Here is a 24,872-nt window from a genome sequence, read left to right on the forward strand (position 1 = left end):
CAAAGTAGTTTCATCACCAACCTTTGATTCCTCTGCTCTCGCATCTCAAACTATAGAAAAATGAGTATATCAATCTATGGAGAATCGACGAGGAGGAGGTCGTCTTGGAAAACCTCGATCCAAGTGTAGTTATTGTCACAAGTCTGGACACACTCGTGACATATGTCATAATTTGCATGGTCCACCACCCAGTTATGATCCTGCTACTCTAAAGGAATATAATGAGTTCCTTCGTAATCGTGCAAGTAAGCATACATCTTCACAAGAAGCATTTGTTGCTCCGCCTGATCGACCATCCCATAATGCTCATATTGCTCAATCAGAATATGATGAGTTCCTTCAATATCGAGCAAGTAAGCAAATATCTCCACAAGTAGCTTCGGTTGTTCAACATGATGTTGTTGCGGGTAATTCTTTTGCTTGTGTTTCACAGTCTAATACTCATGGATCATGGGTCATGGACTCGGGAGCTTCTGATCATGTTTCTGGTAACAAATCACTTCTGTCAGATATTGTTTATTCACAATCTCTTCCTGCTATTACTTTGGCCAATGGGATACAAACAAAACCAAAAGGGGTTGGAAAAGCCACACCCTTATCTTCTGTCACTCTAGACTCTGTTCTTTATGTCCCTGGTTCCCCTTTTTAATCTAGCATCTGTTAGTCGTTTGACACGTGCCCTACATTGTGGCATAACCTTTTTTGATGATTTTTTTCTCATGCAGGACCACAGTACGGGACAGACGATTGGCACAGGACATGAATCACAAGGCCTTTACTATCTTACCTCTTCAAATTCCTTCACAGCATGCTCTGTTACAGATCCTCCGGACCTCATTCACAAACGTTTGGGACATCCGAGTCTATCTAAACTGCAACAGATGGTGCCTAGTTTGTCCAAATTAGATTGTGAGTCGTGTCAACTTGGGAAACACACTCGTGCCACATTTTCACGTGGTACTGAGGGTCGTTCAGAGTCTATTTTTTCATTAGTTCATTCTGATGTTTGGGGTCCTAGTAGAGTCAGTTCCACCTTAGGATTTCGTTATTTTGTTAGTTTCATTGATGATTATTCGAGATGTACTTGGGTTTTCTTAATGAAAGATCGTTCTGAGTTATTTTCTATATTCAAAAGTTTCTTTGCTGAAATAAAAAAATCAGTTTGGTGTTTCTATTCGTACTTTTCGTAGTGATAATGCCTTAGAATACTTATCATCCCAGTTTCAGGAGTTTATGTCTCACCAAGGAATTATTCACCAAACATCTTGTCCATACACTCCTCAACAAAATGGTGTAGCGGAAAGAAAGAATAGGCATCTCATTGAGACTGCTCGCACTCTCCTCATTGAATCCCATGTTCCGTTGCGTTTTTGGGGTGATGCAGTCCTTTCATCTTGCTATTTAATTAATAGAATGCCCTCATCTTCTATTTTGAATCAGGTTCCACATTCCATACTATATCCACAGTCACATCTCTATTCTTTCCCTCCTCGTGTATTTGGGAGCACATGCTTTGTTCATAACTTAGCCCCAGGAAAAGATAAATTAGCCCCTTGTGCTCTTAAATGTGTCTTTCTTGGTTACTCTCGAGTTCAAAAAGGGTATCGTTGCTATTCACATGATCTCCGCCGATATTTTATGTCTGCCGATGTAACATTCTTTGAATCTCAACCTTACTACACATCTTCTGATCATCTTGATATCTCTGAGGTCTTACCCATACCTCAGGTCTTACCTGTACCGACTTTTGAGGGACCTACGGTATCTTCTCCATCTCCAGTTATAGTGCCACCACTCCTAACTTATCATCGACGTCCTCGTCCAGCAATAGTCTCAAATGATTCATGTCATGCGCCGGACCCTGCTCCTACTGTGGCCTTGCCCCCTGCTAGCCAATCGATTGCACTTCAAAAAGGTATACGATCTACTCGAAATACTAATCCCCATTATACATTCTTGAGTTATCATCGTTTATCTTCACCCCATCATGCCTTTGTATCATCTTTGTCCTCTATTTCCATCCCTAAGACTACAGGAGAAGCACTTTCTCATTCTGGATGGAGGCAGGCTATGATTGATGAGATGTCTGCTTTACATTCGAGTGGTACTTGGGAGCTTGTCTCCCTTCCTACAGGTAAGTCTACTGTTGGTTGTCGTTGGGTTTATGCGGTCAAAATTGGTCCAGATGGTCAAGTCAATCGGCTTAAGGCTCGCCTTGTTGCTAAAGGGTATACTCAGATATTTGGGCTAGATTATAGTGACACTTTCGCTCCTGTGGCCAAAATAGCTTCAGTCCGTCTTTTTCTATCTATGGCGGTCGTTCGTCATTGGCCTCTTCATCAGTTGGACATTAAGAATGCTTTTCTGCATGGTGATCTTGAGGAAGAAGTCTATATGGAGCAACCACCTGGTTTTGTTGCTCAGGGGGAGTCTAGAAGCCTTGTATGTCGATTGCGTCGGTCACTATATGGTCTAAAACAGTCTCCTCGAGCTTGGTTTGGAAAGTTCAGCACAGTAATTCAGAAGTTTGGCATGACTCGTAGTGGCGCTGATCACTCTGTGTTTTATCGGCATTCAGCACCAAATCTGTGTATTTATTTGGTTGTTTACGTTGATGATATCGTTATCACCGGCAATGATCAAGTTGGTATCGCTAATTTGAAGCAGTATCTCTTTCAGCATTTCCAAACTAAAGACCTTGGCAGATTGAAGTATTTTCTTGGTATTGAGGTTGCTCAGTCTAGATCAGGTATTGTTATTTCTCAACGCAAGTATGCTTTAGACATTCTTGAGGAGACAGGAATGATGGGATGTAAACCCATTGACACTCCTATGGATCCGAATGTTAAACTCCTTCCAGGACAGGGGGAGCAACTCAGTAATCCTGAAAGGTATAGACGGTTGGTTGGAAAGTTGAATTACCTCACTGTGACTAGACCGGACATCTCTTTTCCTGTAAGTGTTGTAAGTCAGTTTATGACTTCTCCTTGTGATAGTCATTGGGATGCAGTTGTTCGTATTCTGCGATATATAAAGTCAGCTCCTGGTAAAGGACATCTCTTCTAGGATCAAGGCCATGAGCATATCACCGGATATACAGACGCTGATTGGGCAGGATCACCCTTTGATAGACGTTCTACATCCGGATATTGTGTCTTAGTTGGAGGTAATTTGGTGTCATGGAAGAGTAAGAAACAAAGTGTGGTTGCTCGATCCAGTGCAGAAGCAGAATATCGAGCAATGGTTGTAGAAACTTGTGAGCTAGTTTGGATCAAACAGTTGCTTGGAGAACTGAAGTTTGGAGAAACCGGTCATATGGAACTTGTGTGTGATAATCAAGCTGCCCTTCATATCGCATCAAATCCAGTGTTTCATGAGAGGACTAAGCACATTGAGATTGATTGTCACTTTGTAAGAGAAAAGATACTCTCAGGAGATATTGTTACCAAATTTGTGAAGTCAAATGATCAACTTGCAGATATCTTCACCAAGTCTCTTACCGGTCCTCGTATTAATTACATTTGTAACAAGCTAGGTACATATAATTTGTATGCACCAGCTTGAGGGGGAGTGTTAGAATAGAATAGGAAAACACAATCCTACACAAACTAGGAATAGTTTATAGTCTCCTATTTGGTAAGGAATTGTATTATATAGTGTCTATAAATAGGGTTCTCTATGTAATTATTAGAACAACAATTCAATAATATTCTTTTCCTATATTTCTCACAGTCTTGAAAATGGCAAAATTGATAATCACCTGCAAAATCAAAAACTAGGTTAGCAAAATAATCAGCAAGAGTATTTCCTTCCCGAAAGGTATGTTGACTCTTGCTGATAAAGATCTCCTCAAGCAATTTATGGAGTTGACCTCCAAGGTCACACTCCAAGGGATATCCCACACCCCATCCAAAATTTGTACCATGGCCATAGAATTTGTTTCGATGATGACATGTGATAAAAGATGATCTTTACAAAAAACCAAACCTTCTCTAATAGCTCTAGCTTCAGCTACCAAATTAGAGGTATCTTGTATTTTGAAACCTTTAGCCACAATCAATGATCCAGAGTAATCTCTAATTCAAAAGGCTGCAGAGCTAGGTCCTGGATTTCCCCTAGATGCACCATCAGTATTACACTTCACCCAATTCGAAGGGGGTGGAATCCATCTCACAATATTAATGTTATAGGTATTTTTGTACCCCTGTAAATCAGTAATGATATCAGGCCAATTATTTCTTCCAATATCCCTTTTGAACTTGGTTTTTTTTTTTTTTTTATATAAGTTAAAGTTTTGAACCTGGTTTTAATTACCTTCAAATCAATGTCATTAATCACCCAAATAACCTTACTTTCTGAGAATGAACCACCATGTCGAATAATGTTCCTTCGCTTCCATAAGCACCACAAAATGGCAATAGGAACACCAGAATAATCACTTAAATTCTATAGCTACCTTCCGAGGACCACCACCTTCTAATTGTCTATTTCAGATTAAGCATTGAACCTAGGAGTCCAGCAGCTCTGAAGTAATGATCCCAAACTCTGATAGAAACCTCTCATGTAAGGAATAGGTATTCAATAGTCTCCTCTACGGGAATAGAACAACACTTACAATTCTGAGAAATGGTAGGATTCCAAAGATGCATTAAACCTGCTACAGGAACTTTACCATTCCAAATTCTCCAACCTAGAAAGGAGAATTTAAATGGTAACCCCTTAATCCATAATAGTTTTAAATCCTCATTCTTATCAGATTTTTGTCTCAATAACTCCCAGGTAGTTTTGACACTAGACTTCCCTGTACTAGACTTAGTCCACCAAGGTTTATCTCCATGTTCACTTGGCTGCACAAAAAACATGTTAAACTTGATATGCTCCATAACATACACTGGTAAGGCATCTTGTAAAGCATCAAAATCCTAACCTTCTTCTGTTAGAAACTCTCCAATGTATCTCATAGGGGGACAAGTGTGAATGTTAGACTGGTGTAAGTATAAGGGACCAATAGTGGTCCAGTTATTATACTACATATTAGAAGTACCCCCTTTGGGTTCCCACCACAAGTGTTGTTCTAGGCATTCTCTATTCTCCAACATGTGTTTCCAAACCTGAGAGTCGCCTTTATATTGTACCAAAGTAGGAATTTGTTTCTTACAATATTTATTCCATAAGAAGTTAGACCACAAAGAATTTTGAGTTCTAAATCTCCATCACAATTTAGCATACATATCCTGAGAAACATCAAACATAGATCTGAAACCTAGTCCTCCTTCTTCTCTTGGCAAACAAACCTTAGCCCATTCTGCCTAGTGCTTACTTCTACCTGATTCCTTATTACTCCAAAAAAATTTAGCAAAGATCCTATGCAGTTCCGTAATAACACATTTAGGGGGGGGGGGGGGGGGATAGCAGAAAGAACATAAATAAGGACACTTTGAAGAACACTAGTAAGAAGAACTTCTTTACCACCAAATGAGAGCATCTTTCCTTTCCATACTTGAAGTTTCCCTCTTACTCTTTCAAATAGCTCTGTGTAATGTTCTTTCCTTTTCCTTGAGTAAGTGATTGGACAACCTAAATATTTAATAGGAAAAGAGCCTTTACTCATTCATGTACATTATTCCACCTGGAGTGAACTCCCAGCAGCTACGTTCTAGTGCAAATAGTAAAAACTCTTATCTTTGTTCACCTTTTGACTAGATTGTTTCTCATAGTCCTGCAAAACATCCATGATTTTCCCCAAAGAATATTCATGAGTTGAAGCAAAAATAATTGTATCATTTGCATATGCCAAATGATTTAGATTAGCACTCCACTTAGGCATCCCGTATCCTATGAATTGAGGATCATCAAATAAGGAATTAAGAGCTCTAGAAAGAACCTCTGATGATAAAATAAACAGGGTTGGGGAGAGAGGATCTCCTTGCTTCACTCCCCTAGTGGAGTGAAAAAACCCATAAGACTGACCATTTAGCAATACCGAGTAATAATTATTAGAAATCAACCATATCTACAAATCTGTATGAAAACCCCTTCTTCCTGAGAACTTTCATAAGAAAACTATGATACTTTATCATACGCTTTAGCCATGTCCAGTTTTATGACAACATTAACAGGCTTTCCTCTTTTGGTGATGTATGTTACCAACTCCTGAGACAAGAGGACATTTTCAATAATATTTCTCCCTTTGATAAATCCAGATTTATTAGAAGATATTAGATTTGGAAGAATATTTTTCAATATATCATGAATGATTCTAGACAAAATCTTATTTACAAAATTACTCAAACTAATAGGCCTTATATTTGAGAAAGTTTGAACATTGTCCTTCTTATGTATAAGGGCCAAATTAGTATGAGTTATAGACTTTGGAAGAGTGTTACCAGCAAAGAACTTCTACACCATCCTTATAATATCTGATCTTACTATATCCCAAGATACTTGATAGAATCTACCTGTAAGACCATCTAGACCACTAGAACTATCACCATTAAGACTGAACACAACATTCTTTACCTCTACATCATCTGGAATGACCCCCAAAGTTGTATTCTCTCCATTGGAGATTAATTCTGCTATATGAGATAGCAGGGGAAAACTGGTAGCATCCCTATCTTGTTTAAATTGATTCTGAAAATGCTCGACAACTTCTGTTGCTACATCTTCTTCCTCCTCTAACCACGAACCTTGAGAATTTTGAATTCTAGCCACATTCATTTTCTGTCTCCGCCCTTTAACTAAACTATGAAAGAGTCTGGTGTTCCTATCCCCACTTTCAAATCATTCATACCCTATTTTTTGTTGCCAAAACATCTCTTCAAAATGAAGATATTTATTATATTCAGCTTTGGCTCTCTGTATAATATTTCTATTCTCACATGTGGGACATTCTTCAAATGGCTTCTCCTTAATTCTTGCTATCTCCTCTCTAATGATGAGTTGCTGAAAAATGTTCCCAAAGGTTTCCTTACTCCATATGGAAAGTGCCTTTTTAATCTTTCTTATCTAAAACGGGATTAAAAGAGGTAGTAAAATCCAAATTCAACCTAACCACATCTTTGAATGTTACATGCTCTGTCCAGAATTTCAAAAACCTAAAAGGTTTCTTTTTACTGGTAATTCTGTCTTCACAAGTAAGCAACATAGGGGCATGATCTGAACCTGATCTTGCCAAGTGTTCAACCTCAGAATGAGAGAACATGTTATGAAAGTCATTGTTAACCAAGATTCTGTCCAATCATTCCAAAACACAATCATTTCCAGCTCTATCATTCCACCATGTAAATGCACTTCCTTTGAAATTCACTTGGGACAGATCACAAGACTCTATAGAAGTCTTAAAGTCTTCATAATCAATAGCCACAACAGGTAGACCCCCAATCTTTTCTTCCCCATTGAGAACAACATTGAAATCACCTCCAATGAGCCATGGTCTATCCATTCCACCACATAATTGATATAAATCATCCCAAAGATCTAATTTTTGGATACTATCACACTTAGCATATACAAATGTTGCATAAAAGCTAAATGTTGAATTTTGATCAAGCATTAGAACAGTGAGTTATTGCTCTGTGTTTTTTCACTACTGTAACATCATAACCATGATTAGTAAACATCCATATCTTTCCATTGATGTTGTGAGTTACCATAGGCATTCTTAGTCTCCTTCTATATCTATTGATGGATCTAACAGACTGAAAAGGCTCCATCAGAGCAACAAATGCAACCTTGTGAAAGTTATGCAACATTTGAACTCTTTGAAATGCGTGTTGAGACCTTACTGACCTAATATTCCAAATTAGAGTCTTCACTGATGTTTGGAATATTAGGATATTACCTGTCTCTTTGGTTGGACTAGAAGAGGTTGGGCTGATTCACCATCACCCTGTTTATTGTCATTTCTAGCTGATTTAACAATCTTCATTACCCTTGGGGAAATATCTGCATCATTATAAATCTACTCTCCACTTGATTCTGAAACTGTAGCACAATCGACCCCCTTAAGTTCTGCTAGATCCTCTGGCTCTGCGTATACATCCTTATGAATGAGAATGTCATGCAAAGCTTTATTCGGTGATTCAGAATGGACCCTCACTACTTCGTCTTCATCAGACTGTAATATTGTAGGAACTACCAATATTACCATATTCTTATCCCTCTTAGTACACTGATTTTCACTTGTCGTACCCATACTATTGCTGCTACGACACTGAACAATTGTATTTGCACTAATGATACTTTTAGAAAATTCTTGTTGTTGTTCATTAATCATATGCACCATATCATGTTTCTCTGGACTTTTGTAACCCTTATAAATTGAATCCCTTGATATCACTACTGCATACATGTCTTCATTATATATGCTTATCCTCAGTAGTGTGTAGCTCTTCATGCTTCTCTGGACTGTTAACATTTAGATCTGTAGATGTCGTAGCTAAGTTTACAGATTGCATTTCCTTCATCTTTTCTCCCTGTTGCTTTCTATGCTTCTCATGACATTTATTCATGTCCATGTTCTTTCTCCCATCATCTATATTTTGTGGCTTCTGCTTATCCCCGTTGTTTCTTACTTTATTACTTTGAGATGCTTCTAGCTGATTGTTTTTCTCTAATGCATGCTCTTTGCTTTTCAGTGCAGACTCATTATCATCACTTTCTACAAAGTTATTGATTGTATGCATAGAAGACCGTTGAGCATCACTTTGCAAGACTGATTTGAATGCTTTTGTGATCCACTCCTTGGTTGATATTATCACTCCTTATTTTCCTTTGTCTTGAGTCGGATCCCCTTTATTACTAATAACATTAATTTCTATATTATCAGTCTTTGATGTACTGATGCCTTCCAGAGTGTTTTCCTCTTGAGCAAGAGCATCAAACTTGTTCTCCACTACAGTAGTTATCTGAGGGGCTGTATTTGTTTTTCCCCTTCTATCCCTTACCACATTCCCATTACTAGGGTCTCCCACTACTTTCCCACTTGAAAGTGTACTGTCTCCTCCGTTTTTCAGTTTTTGAATTTTAGCAGCTTGCGGCTCGTGTTTGAGTTGTGCTATGTCCTGTGTATGTTGCGCATTTTGCTCTACATTATTCCTAAAATTGACCACTTTACAATTCTCTTTGTTATGCCTTTGCATTTTGCATTCAACACTGTATTTAGGAACGTAATCATACTAAATAGCAACCATATTAGACCTTATTTTCCCTGTCTGCACATTTTCTATGTTCATTTGCACAGCTTTAGGAAAATCACCTTTAAGATCTACCAGCACCTTCACGCGTGCACAACTAGGTCTTGTCTTGTTTATAGTTGGTTGATCAAGATGGATAGGTTTTCCAACTGCCGATGCTAGGGAGAAAAGACACTCTTTGACAAAGAAAGTAGGTAATAGGTTAGGAAAAGAAATCCATGTCATGGCCATTGATGTTTCTTCATTAACCCTAAATCTAGAGTCATAGATCAGAGTCCGCATCAGATACGAGTACCCATCCTTACATGTGATATAGAAATCTCCCTTAGAGATAAGGTTAACGAAATCCTCCAGTAGGATCAGACGAATAAGAATGTGTTTACTCCGAAACAAACCAATCTGACACTCTCCTTTCACCTGACATTGCTTAGGAATGATTTTCCTTAATTCTTCAAGATCAGACCACTCGTATGTGAACTTCCCAACTTTATAGTATTGACAATGAGTTGTTTTAGTTTCTGAAACTTGGTACATTGGATGAATCACTTTGTTTGTGTCATAGCTTTTTTGTGAATTATCCATATACTAAGTGTTTGTGTCTATCGATATGTGTATGTCCTCAACAAATTTATTACTTTAAAATCGAAAAAAAACTGAGAAAACCGAACCAAACCGACATTAACCAAACCGGCGGTTATGTTTTTGATTTGGTTTGGTTTGGTTTTAGAAATTTAAAAATTGATTAAATTGGTTTGATTTTGATTTTAACTAAATAACCAATCCAAACCGAACCATGAACACCATTGATGCATTAATAAAATAAATATATTTAACAATCCTTCAAAGTACGGACATATGGACTAATTATATTCAACTTAAATTGGAAGAGTTGTAGCTTGTCTAGAAAAATTGAACTTGTGCACTATCCTTGCTTTCACATGGAATCTGTATCATGCTTTCTTTGTAACATATTGCTCTCAAACTTGTCGGACAACCCTGTAAATTGAATTCTTGGATTTTATCCAACTTTAGATCATAGGAAATTAAAGAACCCTCTCTGCTTTCGCAAAACATCAGATAATCCTTCCAAATTAGTAATGGAGATTCAATAAGAGGTCTAACTGTGTATATCTTCATCCAGGAATCGTATAACCCATACTCTTTCATTATCCAAATTTGCATTAAATCTTGTGCTGGATCATATTCCGGATTTGGATTAGGGTAACGAAGCATTGTTATAGAGTCTCTTAAGACCACTAAACCATAGTGTGGTCCATTGTAGGAATTACAAGTATCAGGCATATTAATAGTGTTAAAAATCTCTGTACCCATATCAAAATAGAGAATTATCATTTTGTCTTTGGATCCAATTGCAAGCCAATAACAAGCACTCTTGTAAAATACCATAGAACAAGGTGCCCAATAAATTCTAGGCATATCTTGATCAATATTCTCTAATTCTCTCCAGAAATCAGTGCTCATATCATATACCTCAACTTTTTGCTCTCTTAAATATGGGTCCCTATAAGGAGGATCATTATAAACTTTAGAAATCCTAACTACCTTGTAGTCATTTGCTATCGAGTCAAATCCAAACCCAACACCATCAATGGAACATCGAAAACCTTGTGGAACATCACTAGGGCAAGGCGGTAGCAACCTATACTTTCTAGTAGCTGGATTAAATAATATGGTGTTAATCATATTAACCAAAGCTATTAAACCATGACAAGGTCCAATAAATTGGTCATAATTGTTAACAAAAGTGGATTCCAAATATGGCACATCTAGATCTGGTGAAACGGGGTTAAGATCATCACCAAAAAGAAAAGACAATGTAGTTTTATGTTGAAAAGCATCTACTTGTAAAGAGCGCTTGAAGATAATGAATTCTTCTTTAGCAGTTTTACTGCAGTTGAGATGGAGGTTGATGAATGTGGAGGATGGAATGAGAATGTACCAGGTTTTAGATATGCACTGAAATCGCATGAGTGATTTTACTGGAAACCTTAAAAGTATATAAAGAATCACATCTTCGGGTAATTTCTTCAGAATTTCATGTGCCATCTTGGATTTTCTCAAAATGCATTTTGAATTATACTTGAGGAAATGATGTTTCTGTGTGTAGTCTCAGTTGTATCGCCGAAACGCAAGGAAATCTCTATCTCATTTGAAAAATAATAATTCTTCCTTCAATATTTTTTATTTTGTGGTTAAGAGGATTTGAAAATACAAAATTTTTTAATCACCAAACACATATACAACCTCTTTAATTTGCCTCAAAATCTATATTAGCATTTTAACTCAGTCTTGTTTCATTTTAATCCTCTAACTCGTGTACCATTTAATCACAAAAAGTTGTACCCAGTATAAATGTTTAGCATAAGTTAGACTAACATTAAAAGGGTTAAAAGATTTATATATTCATTTAAATAACGTCATGTATTTTATTTTCTCCAAGTCATTCAAATTGTATTTACTTTAATTAAATCAAGTTAGTATCTTTAAGTAATATAAGAAAATAGATTAATTAGCTACAATTGATTACAAAATTTATTTCTGAGAGTGATTAGTGATACAAGTTAATATAAAATTTAGTTTATGTTACTATGAATCTCCATCTTTTTAAATTTATGTGGCATCAACAAAATATTTGACATCATTCGGCTAATTATAATTCAAATTTTTATATGACATTGTTCTCCTCAATCTAACTCTTTACTCAGTATTGTAATATTTTATTTAGTCTTTTATAACGTAGAATATAATTGATAGTTTACACTTTTAGATTAAAAAAAAAGATAATATAAATTAAAATAAAAAGAATATTATCTTTGCATACAGAGATATACAAAATGAGGTAGGTGAAGAAAATAAATGGGTAAGTAAATTAAGTCGATGAAGGAAAAAATGGGGTTGAAGAGAAGATGGAGAAATAAATAGGGTAGAAGGTTGTGAATGATAAGAATATCGAATATTAACATAAGAAGAATTTCTCACGTGTTTTAAAAGGTGAATAATTTCATTAAACTTTTCCGCCAATATTTTGTGTTTAGATGGTACATTGAAAATGAAGTTGAAGGGTTAAAACAAAACTCGATTGAGTTAGAATGTAAAAAAAATAAAATACGGACAAGTTAGAAAGGATATGTATGTGTTTGGACATTTTCAAAATATATATATATATATATATATATATATAATAATCTTAGATCCGCCTATGTGACGCCCTTACAAATTAGGTTCTTATTTAACCATTCTTAAAAGTCATAACCTTACGGAAAAGTCATAACTTTTCACGCCCTCACAAATTAGGATTCTTATTTTTTAACCATTCTTAAAAGTCATAACCTTACGGAAAAGTCACAACTTTTCACACCCTCACAAATCAGGATTCTTATATTTTAACCCTTCTTAAAATTCACAACCTTACGGAAAAGACACAACTTTTTATAAAAGTCACAAGTCTTTAGAAAAGTTAGATATTTTCATAAAAGTCACAACTTTTAATAAAAGTCAAAACTTTTGACAAAAGTCAAAACTTTTGACAAAAGTCACAACTTTTGACAAAAGTCACAACTTTTCACAAAAGTCATAATATTTTAGGCTTAAGTCATTTATGTCTCCTTAAAGTTGTCCGCATAATTCACTTAGACACCTCAACTAAGACTTGTACCTATTGAACACCTCTACCATTCCGAATTTGAACCATTTGAACATTTTTTTGAAAATAAGCTAAAAGTAGAAAATATGTGAAATACACTCGCGATGACGTATCAATTTGACTAATTAAATAGTGACCTGTGTTATTTTTTAATCCAAAAAATTATTTAAACACTATATTATAAAGTAAAGGAAAAGGAAATTATTTTAAAGTAAAAAGAAAACTGAAACTTCCACCCCACTTCCCCTGCATTCCACCGAAGCCCAAAATTCACAATTCCCTCTACAATACCACCTTGTTCATGGCGACCCTCCTCTCCCTGTACAGTACCATGTCCAACACGACAAATCTTCCTTTTCATCAGCCTATTTACTTCTTCACCTCGTTTTAGGTAGAGAAAGATGAAAAAAAAAGCTCGTCGGAAAATTAATGAGCACCGATTGCCATTGTCGGAAAAAATAGAGTTATGTCAAATTTCTTTTGTGTTTCATAACCAATTAACTTATTTGGATGAACAACATCCTTACATTCTGCCAATATACATCAATTTAAAGTAAAAACAACACATTCATGACAAATAAAAAAACTTCAATAAAAATTTAAGCAAAGCAAATAATAAATAGAAAAATCCTCCAATAAATGTAAACAACTGGACATCAATTTAACACCAAATTACTACATTAACAGCAAAGAGACAAACTTCAAACTTAAAGCCTTTACAAATTAAACATGATGAAAATGTTGGTGATAATGGTGGTTTCAATGGTGGTACAGCCAATCCTAATATGAATGACAACGGGGCCAAAAAATAACAACAATGGAGGTAAAAGAGCTGAAGTATCCGGAGAAAACAAGAGGAAGAAAAAGGGTGTGTAGTGGCGATGGTGGTAGCGGCAAGATGGTACTGCGATGGAGGAAGGGATGCCAAAGAAGATGAAGAAGAAATAATATTTTTTTCCACAAAAAAGCCCAATTTAATACATTTCACGCGCTTATAGGATGTGAATCACAAACAATGTGTCACCTAGGCAAAAATGTTCAAATATGGAAGGGTAGAAGTGTTCAACAGGTACAAGTTCTAGTTAAGGTGTCTAAGTGAATTATGCGGACAACTTTAAGGGGTCTCAGATGACTTAAATCAATATTTTACAATAGTCACAACTTTTGACAAAAGTTACAACTCTTCATTTTTCATTCACACCTTTTAAAATCCAACACTTAATTCTAAGGCACCAAAAGAAGAAAGAATAGACAAAGAAAATTGATTTCAATTGCAATGCGACATTACTACTCTTGCGCTTCTCAGTTCACAACTCATAATGCTGCTGGAATGGTTGAATTCATAATATTTGGTGCTTTCGTAAACAAATTTTCTATATGTGCCACTATTATTTGTAGGTTTTTTTCCGCTATAGGGGAGTCAAATTCAAATACATTAATTATGTTTTTTATTCAGTGTGTTTTATTCTTCAAAGTTTTCTTCCTCCTATTTCATGAAGCTTAATACTTTACTATAAGTCATACTGATTTATGCAACTATTGCAATTTCTTTTTGTTATTTTGGTGACTTTTTTTGAACTCTGTTAAAAATCTCAGCAATGATGATTGAAAATTGGTCTTCTCTTTTGTCCCCTTTTATAGGCTTCATATACTTTTTGGGAAAATTTCTTGTGGGTTGTGCTATATTTAATAGGATACAACAATAAATATGCGATAACTAATACAAATTTAATAGTGAAGTTTGTTAAAAGAACCAAACAAATTACTCTATTGCTTGTCAGTTATTATATTATTTTGATTGTTTTATCTTAGGTACAAACATTTTGTATGCCGTTGCACTCTTCCTAGAATATTAGTATAGAGACAATTAATCCACTTCTTTTATCGCAAGTTGACTAATTTGCCATTGTTCCTCCTCTCTTTTTTTTGGGCATAATAAGAGATTAAGTTTTTTTTAAACTAACAGATGCCAATGATACACTATAACAAAAATATTTTTAAACAATAAATATGCACATTAACAAAGAGTGTTAGAGCCTTTACCGATATTAATTAATTGGCATTAGATTTAATGTCGCTATAGACTTCAGGGACATTTAAAGAGAGTACTAACTGCCTTTGAAATATATATTTAGCGGTAATTAAGCTATTAATTATCATTAAAGATCATTTTTGTTGTAGTGATAACTCTTTCTTTTGGCTTCTTTCAATTAAATTTGTGAACTGTAAACCTGGATACAACCTGACAAACTATCTTTTTAAAAAATATGTTAAGCAACATGTCGTTTTCTTCTTGATTGTTAGGAAAGTGAGGTCGTATTTATTGTTATTTGTGGATATTTGTGAGTTCAAGTGCTCACAAAATTATGATGTGAGATTTTAATATGTTATATATCAAAATTTTGGTTTAGAATATCATGTTGTGAACAATTCCATTTTGATGTCACCTACGGCTTGGTTGTTCATTGCTTTATTTCTTACTAAGTGCATATTATAATCATGACAATAACTATGATTTAATTTCAAATAAGTTGGGGCCGGTGATATGAAACCTAAGCAATAGTAATGACTATTCAAAAACAGTGAGGAAAAACATTTTTGTTATTAACAATTATAGGTTATTTTTAACATATACATGATACGACATACTATAATAAAAAAGAGATTATTGGAGGTACGTTCATAAGAAAGGAGCCGAAGGTCCTCAATTTGAATTTAGTTAAATATGTCTTCTTTGGACATGATGTTCCATACCAAATTTGTCAATTAAACTCAATTTGGTTAAATTCTAAACTCCAATTGGTTATAATTGCAATCTATTTGGCCTTCTCTCAATTGTAAAATTAGCCACTTTGTTACCTCACCTAAAATCCATTTTAGACCAATTTTGGGTCATTTCCTCCCTACCCAATTCAGTCCAATTCTTCGAAAACCCCATATACATCTTTCCAATCCTTTAGCCCAACTTCAATACAACCCACTTTCCTAATTCATTCATTACAACAGCAACCCATCAGCCCACCAAAGACCCATCTAATACAAATTTGCCCATACCTATGCAATACACAAGCGTTCAATACGCAGCCACAACAACACTGACGCCTTCACATCATCTTCTTCCTCAACTAGACTCCCAAACCTAGTGAGAACGTCTAGTACACCGACCCAGACCAGCAAACCCGACCCCAAACCCACATCCCTCTCCTCTCTCTTTATCCTTCCGTACCAAGACCACTTCAAGAATCATGAGGTGTCAAAATCTCGCACCTCACTCGTCTTTCTCTTAAAATCAAATGGTTCTCCTCTTGAATCCGTTGAGAATGGTACCATTTCGTACCAATTGGAGTTGTCCAAGCCTTATCTTCCAAGAAGGAATTTGAGTTTTGAATTTTGAATTTGAATTTCTTCTAGGTAAATGTAGTCAATCGAGAGAAAATTGAAGAGAACCCTTCTACCAACCTTCTATAGTAACCAGCCAAACCCAAGAATCTTCTAATATTTGAAGGGGATAAGGGTTTAGGCCAACTCTTAACCACATGCATCTTCTTAGGATCTACCTCGATATCCTTGTCGGAAATAGTGTGACCAAGAAAATCCACGGATCTTAACCAAAACTCGTATTTACTAAACTTTACAAAAAGTTGTTGGTCCTTGTGGACTTAACTTGTTGCTTGTAGTTTGTCGAATAAATCATCAACTGACGGTAGTAACTTTGTTCAACTGACGGTAATCAGTGCACATACGAAGGGAACCATTCTTCTTACGAATAAACAAGATTGGAGCACCCCATGAAGAGATACTCGGTCGGATGAAATTAAACCCTTATCCAATAAATCTTTCAATTTATCTTTCAATTCCTTAAGTTCTGTCGGAGTCATACGATAAGAAAGAGTAGAGATAAGTTGCGTATTCGGGAGAATGTCAATACAGAAGTCTATAAGCGGAAGAGAACATGACTAGTCTTTTGTGGGTTGCTGGGTCTCTCTTTAGGAAATGGAATTGGGTCTGTCTATTGGGGTGTTGGGCTAATATATTGTAAGGTTATTATGGTGGGCTGATTTGGTCTCAATTTTTGGCCAAAAAGAGAATTTAAAATAGGGTCAAAATATGGTTGGATCTGTAATTAGGAGATGGTCTCATGAATTGCAATTGGTAGGAAGTTTAGAATGTAGCTAAATTGAGTTAATTTTAGATAATTCTGCAAAATTTTAAATAAGATGAATTATATATATTGATTAATTAATGAGCTTCTTAGACTTAACGAAATAAAATAAATATCTTAATTATAAACTAATCAACTTGAAAATATAAATTACTAATAAACTAAATCTAACTAACAAAATATTACTTATATCAAAAACATTTTTTTTTGGAGATGACTTTTTGAATATTTATAAAAGGTACTAAGTATATACATAATTATCTATAAAAAAAAACATATATATTATATAAAAATTACAAAAAATGACATAATTACTTGAAAATAACTTTAAAAATATTTTGAATTTTATAAAATTAATTAATTGTTTAAAATTAACGAAGGTTGATGGTTAATCCACATTTTGGAGTGCCAAAAAATTCTGAACTTGACAGCAAAATTTAATTTAGCACTTTAATTCTATGGGCGTTTATTCACCCTCTAATCTAGTATGAAGTGAATCAAATATCATAGAAGTAGCTGACGTGACAAATAAAAAAAGATTAAGCGTGTAAAATAGCTTTGATTTTTTGTTTAAAAAAATGTGTGCCCTTTTTAACTTTCTTCTACTTCCTCGCACTCGACCACCCTCTGCTCCCTCCATCCACCCATCTATTTTTATTCCCTTTCTCTTTTTTTCCAACCACACTTTTCCATTCCATCTTCTTCCTCACTATCACACACAGAGACCCAACACCCCCCCCCCCCCCCTCCTTTCTCCTTTTTTAAACCTCCCAAACCCACCATTTTTTCTTTCTTTAAAACACGTGACATACGAAGTACACTTACCATCAAATTCTTATTAAATACACACATTAAAGTCAAAGGAAACTTCAACACCCACATAATTTTCTTTGTTCTGTACTTTCAAAATTTGATTCTATCTTTTTTGAAAGTTTTAAATTTCATGACAAATAATGATTTTCAATGGAGGAAAACGAGATTCTATTTTTTTATTTTAAGAACTAATGATAACAATGGTAATCCAAGTGAAGGGTAGAGAAAGAAATTTGTTTTCGTGAAATCAATGTAAATATTTTTTGTTATTTCTTGAATAAATTAGGAACTGAAAATTGTATACTAACACTAATGGCCAATAGGCAGTTCAAGTAATCGTGGGTAATGGAAGAATTTTTTTTTTTCTAATTTCATTGCAAATGGCCAATATTTTTTCGTAAATTAATTAGTGTTTAAAAATATAATGAAAAGAAGTTGTATGTAAAAAAAAAAATGTATTAAAAATGAAATTTTAAAATTAAAATAATTTTCTATATAGATCTGATGTGGTGTTGATATAGAAGAAAATGACATAAATATAATCTCTTAATTATAGGAGTAGGTCTAAAATGATTCCTTGACTATAAATTTAACGGATTTAATCCTTTAACTATTCAAAAACTTATCAGTTTTGTCGTTTAACTATACATTTATCGGTCTTAGTCCTTTAACTATAAACTTATCAATTTTAGTCCTTTAAGTTTTCAAAAACTTATCAGGTTTGGTCTTTATCCATTTTTTAAATACAAATAGTTTAGGTTTATATTAACGGATATATTCATGAAATTAGACCTACTCCTACAATAACATGGCGCGTGTATAATACACTTTTCATTTCATTGTGAGATTAGTATTATATTTTTAGGGTGATATTTAATTCACTTCACACTAGATTAGGGATAAATAAACGCTCGTAAAGTTAAAGTGTTAAAGTAAATTTTGATGTCAAATTCAGATTTTTTTTTATATGGTGTTCGGTTATTTTTTTTGTAACGTTAAGCGATATTGAATATGAATTTTTTTTTAAAATATGCAGTAATATTAAAATTGATGTCAATTTTTTTAAAAAAATGTAATATGATAATTCCGTTTATACCAAAGTATGCACACGTCTATGTGCATGAGTTTCTATATGTGAGGGCATCCACGGTTGCATATAACTAAATTATTTTGAACTTATTATCTTCAACTTTGATCCTTGCTTGATAAGAAAAATATGGAATGAAAGCAGTGGTTCTTTTATTTAGCAAAGGTTTTATTAACTGAAATAAAAAAGATTAAATAAATCATTGTGCATTATAATTATAATATAAAAACTCTATGTGGATCGTGCACTTGTTCTCCACCAAGTAAAAATATAAGAAAATAAAAAATAAAAAGAAAGAAAAGGAATTAAAAGTGGTGATGCGGAAGAAGGGGAAAGGAAGGCGAGAAAAGTAAGGAGAAGCAATAGAAGGAATTAATGAAAGAGGCCAACAATGAAATGAGAGGCAGGGAGATTATATCGGTATATTTGTTGCTATAAAAGGCGGTGATGGAGATGGTTAATAGTGCAAGCTCTAGCAGGAAGAAGAAATAAAAAAGAAGAAGAAGCCTCACCTCTTCTTCTTGTGAGAGTAAAAATATAGAACTCCCAAAAAAAATTACTACGAGTCATCAAAAATAGAAAAAAAAAGAAACATGGTCATGGGGAGTGGTAAAGTGACAGTTGTGGCTTTGCTACTTTGCCTCGCCGTAGGGGTAATAGCTGAGGACCCTTACCTCTACTTTAACTGGAACGTTACCTATGGCACAGTCTCTCCATTGGGCGTGCCACAACAGGGTATTCTCATCAATGGCCAGTTCCCCGGGCCTAGAATTAATTGTACCTCCAACAACAACATTGTCGTCAATGTTTTCAATAATTTGGACGAGCCATTCCTCTTCACCTGGAATGGTGTCCAACATAGGAAGAACTCATGGCAAGATGGTACCCCAGGAACCATGTGCCCAATCATGCCTGGTCAAAATTTTACCTACCGCTTCCAGGTCAAGGACCAGATCGGTAGCTACTACTACTTCCCAACCACAGCTTTGCACCGAGCAGCAGGTGGTTATGGTCCCATCAATGTCCACAGTCGTGCTCTCATCCCTGTTCCTTTTGACAATCCTGCCGATGAGTACAATGTCTTTGTCGGTGATTGGTACAACAAGGGCCACAAGACTTTGAAAAAGGTTTTGGATGGTGGACACACCGTTGGCAGACCTGATGGCATTATCATCAATGGTAAATCTGCTAAGGTTGGAGAGGCAAAAGAGCCACTCTTTACCATGGAGGCTGGCAAGACCTATAGGTACAGGTTCTGTAACCTTGGCATGAGGTCCTCAGTCAACGTTAGATTCCAAGGTCACCCAATGAAATTAGTCGAGCTAGAGGGATCCCACACCGTACAAAACATCTACGATTCATTGGATCTCCATGTTGGTCAGTGCCTCTCAGTATTGGTGACTGCTGATCAGGAGCCCAAGGACTATTACTTGGTTGTTTCAAGCAGGTTCTTGAAGCAAGAACTCTCCTCTGTGGCCATCATCCGTTATGCCAATGGAAAGGGTCCAGCATCTCCTGAGCTCCCAGCATCCCCACCAGACAACACTGAAGGCATTGCCTGGTCCATGAACCAGTTCCGCTCCTTCAGATGGAACTTGACTGCTAGTGCTGCCCGACCCAACCCTCAGGGTTCCTACCATTATGGACAGATCAACATCACCCACACCATCAAGATCGTCAACTCTATGGGCCAAGTAAATGGTAAGCTTAGATATGGTTTGAACGGTATCTCTCACTCAGACACCGAAACTCCATTGAAGCTTGTAGAGTACTTTGGAGCTGCCGATAAGACCTTCAAGTACGATCTCATGGCTGATGAAGCCCCAGCTGACCCAAGCAAGCTAACTGTTGCCCCAAATGTGAAAAACGCCACCTACCGTAACTTTGTGGAGATCATCTTTGAGAACCACGAGAAGAGCATCAGGACCTATCACCTTGACGGATATTCCTTCTTCGCAGTGGCTGTTGAGCCAGGGAAGTGGAGCCCTGAGAAGAGAAAGAACTACAACTTAGTGGACGCAACAAGCAGGAACAACATCCAGGTGTATCCAAACTCATGGGCAGCAATAATGTTGACATTTGACAATGCAGGAATGTGGAACTTAAGGTCAGAGATGTGGGAGAAGACTTATTTGGGAGAGCAATTGTACTTCAGCGTTCTCTCACCAGGCCGCTCCTTGAGAGATGAATACAACCTCCCAGATAACCATCCTCTCTGCGGTGTTGTCAAGGGCATGCCCCTCCCAGCTCCATACAAGGCTTAATTAAATCTCTTCTCTTTCTATCTAATAAAGGGGACGGCTTAACTATTAATGGATTCCATGTATTTGTTTTCCTTCCCCAAAAAAATCAATGAATAAAAAGTTTTTTCTTTCTTTAAAATTTATGCACTTCTCTTTATTTTTCCTTTCTGTCCTATATGAATCATTTTTCAGATCATCATATTATTTGAACTCAAATAGGAAAAGATTAATAAATTCATTAGCTTGATCCATATGAAAAAACTAAAGTCGGCTTCTGATCTTACTCTTTACAATTTATTTAGTTCATCATAAGTTTCCATCTCTGCTCAGAGCCAGTTCCAACGATAGAACAAAATCCTTCAATTTTGCATGCTTCCGAAATTAGCAAGACTATCAATAATTTGTTGTTTAATACTAAAGATCATTGCAACGTGATTTTCTGCTTAATTATAGCTTGTTTATACATCCCCTATATATAAAAGTTGTTGTGTATATTTTTCTGTTTTGTTTTTTTGAAAGGAAAGAACTATATTGAAGCATTAAAAGTTAATACAAGTAGTAGGGTGCTATAGTGGGCAGCATAGTTTCAAAAAGGATTGCTAGAAGTAGTTGTAGCAAAAGTAAGAATTGAAGATGGACGAAAATTGTGTTTGGCTGGCTTCATTATATTAATCCTTCCTTAACAAACTAAGAGAGTCTGTTACGCCTGATCTTGGGAGTACCCGCATTCAATTATGTCGATTTAATTTCTCGTGGATGTAGTCCATCCATCCATCAAGCCAACTAGTTCTTCCATTACATGGTTTGCATAAGGAATAGTATCCAAGGATCCATTACTTCCTGATTTGAATTTTTTTTTTGCTGTTTCATCTGTGTTTAGCTTATAAAAACCTTTTCAGGAGGGTGCTGATTGTTATTTTCCTTCAAGGGACAAATTCTGTTGAACTAGTAGGTCTTAATCACATCCAACCCGTGGGAATGATGATTATCCACATCCCAGAAAGCTTACTGCAATGTTGTGAATGGCAGGACTGTTGGGTATATATTATTAATCATGTGTTTAGACATAGTATTCTAACAATTTTCAAGATTAAATATCTAAGTGGGAGATTGTTAGGGTATATACTATTAACCATGCATTTAGATATATTACATTATAACAATTGTGATGGTTAAAAGTCTAAGCGGGAGATTGTTGGGATATATACTATTAACCATATATTAAGAAATAATATCTATTATAGAATAAATATTTGCTCAATTTTAATAGATCATATATTCGTTTATGATGTCTGTTTACTTATATAGTAGATGATTTAGTGTGTAGAGTTTTAGCTTATACACAGAGGATTAAATCATCGGTTCTTATAAGTATAAAGTTTTTTGTTCACAATCTAGGATGGAATTGGACATGCCATCGGTACGATTATAGCACAAGATTATATGTAATTTATCTTGATTATGGGAACGGTATAGTTCCAACTTCTTGTGTTAGTGCATTTTGTATGTATTGAGCGAGACCAAGTAGATATAGTTGTTTTAGACTGACTGACAAAAACATATTCTCTAAACTATTAAATGTACTTATATTCTTAATCCTAATATAACTATTATGATCTGTATATATTAATTATCGTTTTGATTTATTAAAAGGTGAAATTCTGAGATGGGTCAATAAGCCTGATAGATTGAATGATAATAATATATATTGGTGAAATAATAAGTTAGTTGATGAAATTCATGTCTCGTTATAGAGATTGATTGATATGCCTTTTCGAGAAACTTATAAGTTTTCATCGTGTCAAACCTTGCAAGTGGATTTATGAATCCAACACATGAAATAAGTTAAGTAGTACTCTAAAGGAAATTAATCATTGAATTAAATTCGTCAGTAATTTAATTTATTGATTACTATCTGTAATCTTAACATGGGGAATTATGAAATATAAATAGAGGAGTGCAATTACGAATTTCTAGTGGAATGATTGTAATTTATTATGGTAAGAATAATTCAAATTAATTACTTGGAATTATTTCCATAATAAGAAGCCTCAGTTAGGGGTGTTCACGGGTTGGTTTAGGTCGGTTATTGGTCAAAACCAAAACCAAACCAACTTAGTCGATTTTAAAATTATCAAAACCAAACCAAACCAAATATAATATACATTTATCCGTTTGGTTGCTTTTAGTTTTGGTTTGGTTTGGTTCGGTTATTCGGTTATTAACCATACATAAAAATAAAAGAAACAATTCATTCAAAACGTGAAAAAAGCGACAACAATCCATTCAAACAAAAAAATAGTTAGAATGACTGGCATTACAGAACTTTGGATCATTGAATTTATTGAATAAAACTTCAAAATTCACTATTTTGGCATAGAAGGAAGAGACAATGACATTTTCAGTTTCACAATGAATTTTCATAGACACTCATATACATGGAACTAATAAGAAAAATGTTCTCACCTTGGACATTTTTTCTTTCATAAGTAAATTATAAATAAATTTTGATGAAACATATATAAAATCTTTAAAATTGTTTATGAATATAATATATTATGTATGTATAATTATAAAATTTATGTATATAACTTGTTGGTTCGGTTTGGTTATTTCTTCGATTTTTTTCGAACAAAACCATAACCAAACCAAATACTATCGGTTCTTAACAATCTAAAACCATACCAAACCAAAACCCAAATTAAATCGGTTTGGTTTGGTTTTTCAGTTTGGATCGGTTTTTATCTAAACCATGAACACCCCTAGCCTTAGTAATTAATTTTGTGGTATCTACCGTGCCCATATTAAACTAGAACTCAGAATCCTATTTCTAAGGAAAAAGTAGAGGAAAAGCGTGAGTTTTTTTTTAACAAAAGCGAACGTGTGTTTTTCTTGTTTTCAAGAAAAACTGAGTTTTCTTCTCCTTTTTGGATTGGTAAGAAATCTATAAGTAGGGATTCTCCTAACCTAGAAAGAGTAATTAGTTTTCTATTCGATACTTGCCCACCCAAGTATTGAAAGAGTTCTGATGTGAACTTAAGATCATTGTAGAAGATCATAGCTATTGTCTATCTTGTGGATTCACTTAAAGGTCTGTCTAACTTGGGGATTCGCTTGAAGGTATTTGCTCACACTTCAAGAGAAGAAAAACTGAGTTTTCTTCTCCTTTTTGGATTGGTAAGAAATCTATAAGTAGGGATTCTTCTAACCTAGAAAGAGTAATTAGTTTTCTATTCGATACTTGCCCACCCAAGTATTGAAAGAGTTCTGATGTGAACTTGAGATCATTGTAGAAGATCATAGCTATTGTCTATCTTGTGGATTCACTTAAAGGTCTGTCTAACTTGGGGATTCGCTTTATCGAATTAAATTCAACAAGTTTATGTGTTCTAGCATGATTATGTGTTCTAGCATAAACGGTATTAGTTATTTATTATTCATGTAAGCAGTAAGATTATGGTATGGCATCAAGAGCCATGCTTTATAGGATTAGCTAGTGAGTAATTTAGTTTGGGTGCCATCACATTTCAGAATTCAGAATTTGGGTGCTATCACATTTCAGAATTCAGAATTTGTTTTAAATTACATAATAACCTTGCTTTACAGGATTAGCTAGTGAGTAATTTAGTTTGGGTGCTATCACATATCCACCCCGGCGTGACAATTCACAGAATCACTACTTACTCTAGAGGAAAATATATGTATA

General features: G+C 35.0%; 2 protein-coding genes and 1 long non-coding RNA gene across 3 annotated transcripts; 1 reads left to right on the plus strand and 2 right to left on the minus strand.

Moving 5' to 3' along the window:
* Positions 1 to 5,100: 5,100 nt before the first annotated feature.
* Positions 5,101 to 9,436, minus strand: LOC125838455 (uncharacterized). The gene is made up of 3 exons (XR_007443564.1): positions 7,792 to 9,436; positions 5,423 to 5,719; positions 5,101 to 5,364 (listed from the first exon to the last, which is right to left on the minus strand). It is a non-coding gene; the product is annotated as an uncharacterized LOC125838455 (long non-coding RNA).
* Positions 9,437 to 10,097: 661 nt separating this feature from the next.
* Positions 10,098 to 11,264, minus strand: LOC125838454 (F-box protein CPR1-like). The gene has a single exon (XM_049517506.1). It carries the CDS (start codon positions 11,262 to 11,264, stop codon positions 10,098 to 10,100), a length of 1,167 nt encoding a protein of 388 aa, XP_049373463.1.
* Positions 11,265 to 19,393: 8,129 nt separating this feature from the next.
* On the plus strand, positions 19,394 to 21,301 carry LOC125838453 (L-ascorbate oxidase homolog). The gene has a single exon (XM_049517505.1). It carries the CDS (start codon positions 19,517 to 19,519, stop codon positions 21,185 to 21,187), a length of 1,671 nt encoding a protein of 556 aa, XP_049373462.1. The 5' UTR covers positions 19,394 to 19,516; the 3' UTR covers positions 21,188 to 21,301.
* The last annotated feature ends 3,571 nt before the right edge of the window (positions 21,302 to 24,872 follow it).

The sequence above is a fragment of the Solanum verrucosum genome, unplaced genomic scaffold (genome assembly GCF_900185275.1).
Source record: "Solanum verrucosum unplaced genomic scaffold, falcon-dt-bn FXZP01000286.1, whole genome shotgun sequence".
Lineage (NCBI taxonomy): Eukaryota > Viridiplantae > Streptophyta > Magnoliopsida > Solanales > Solanaceae > Solanum > Solanum verrucosum.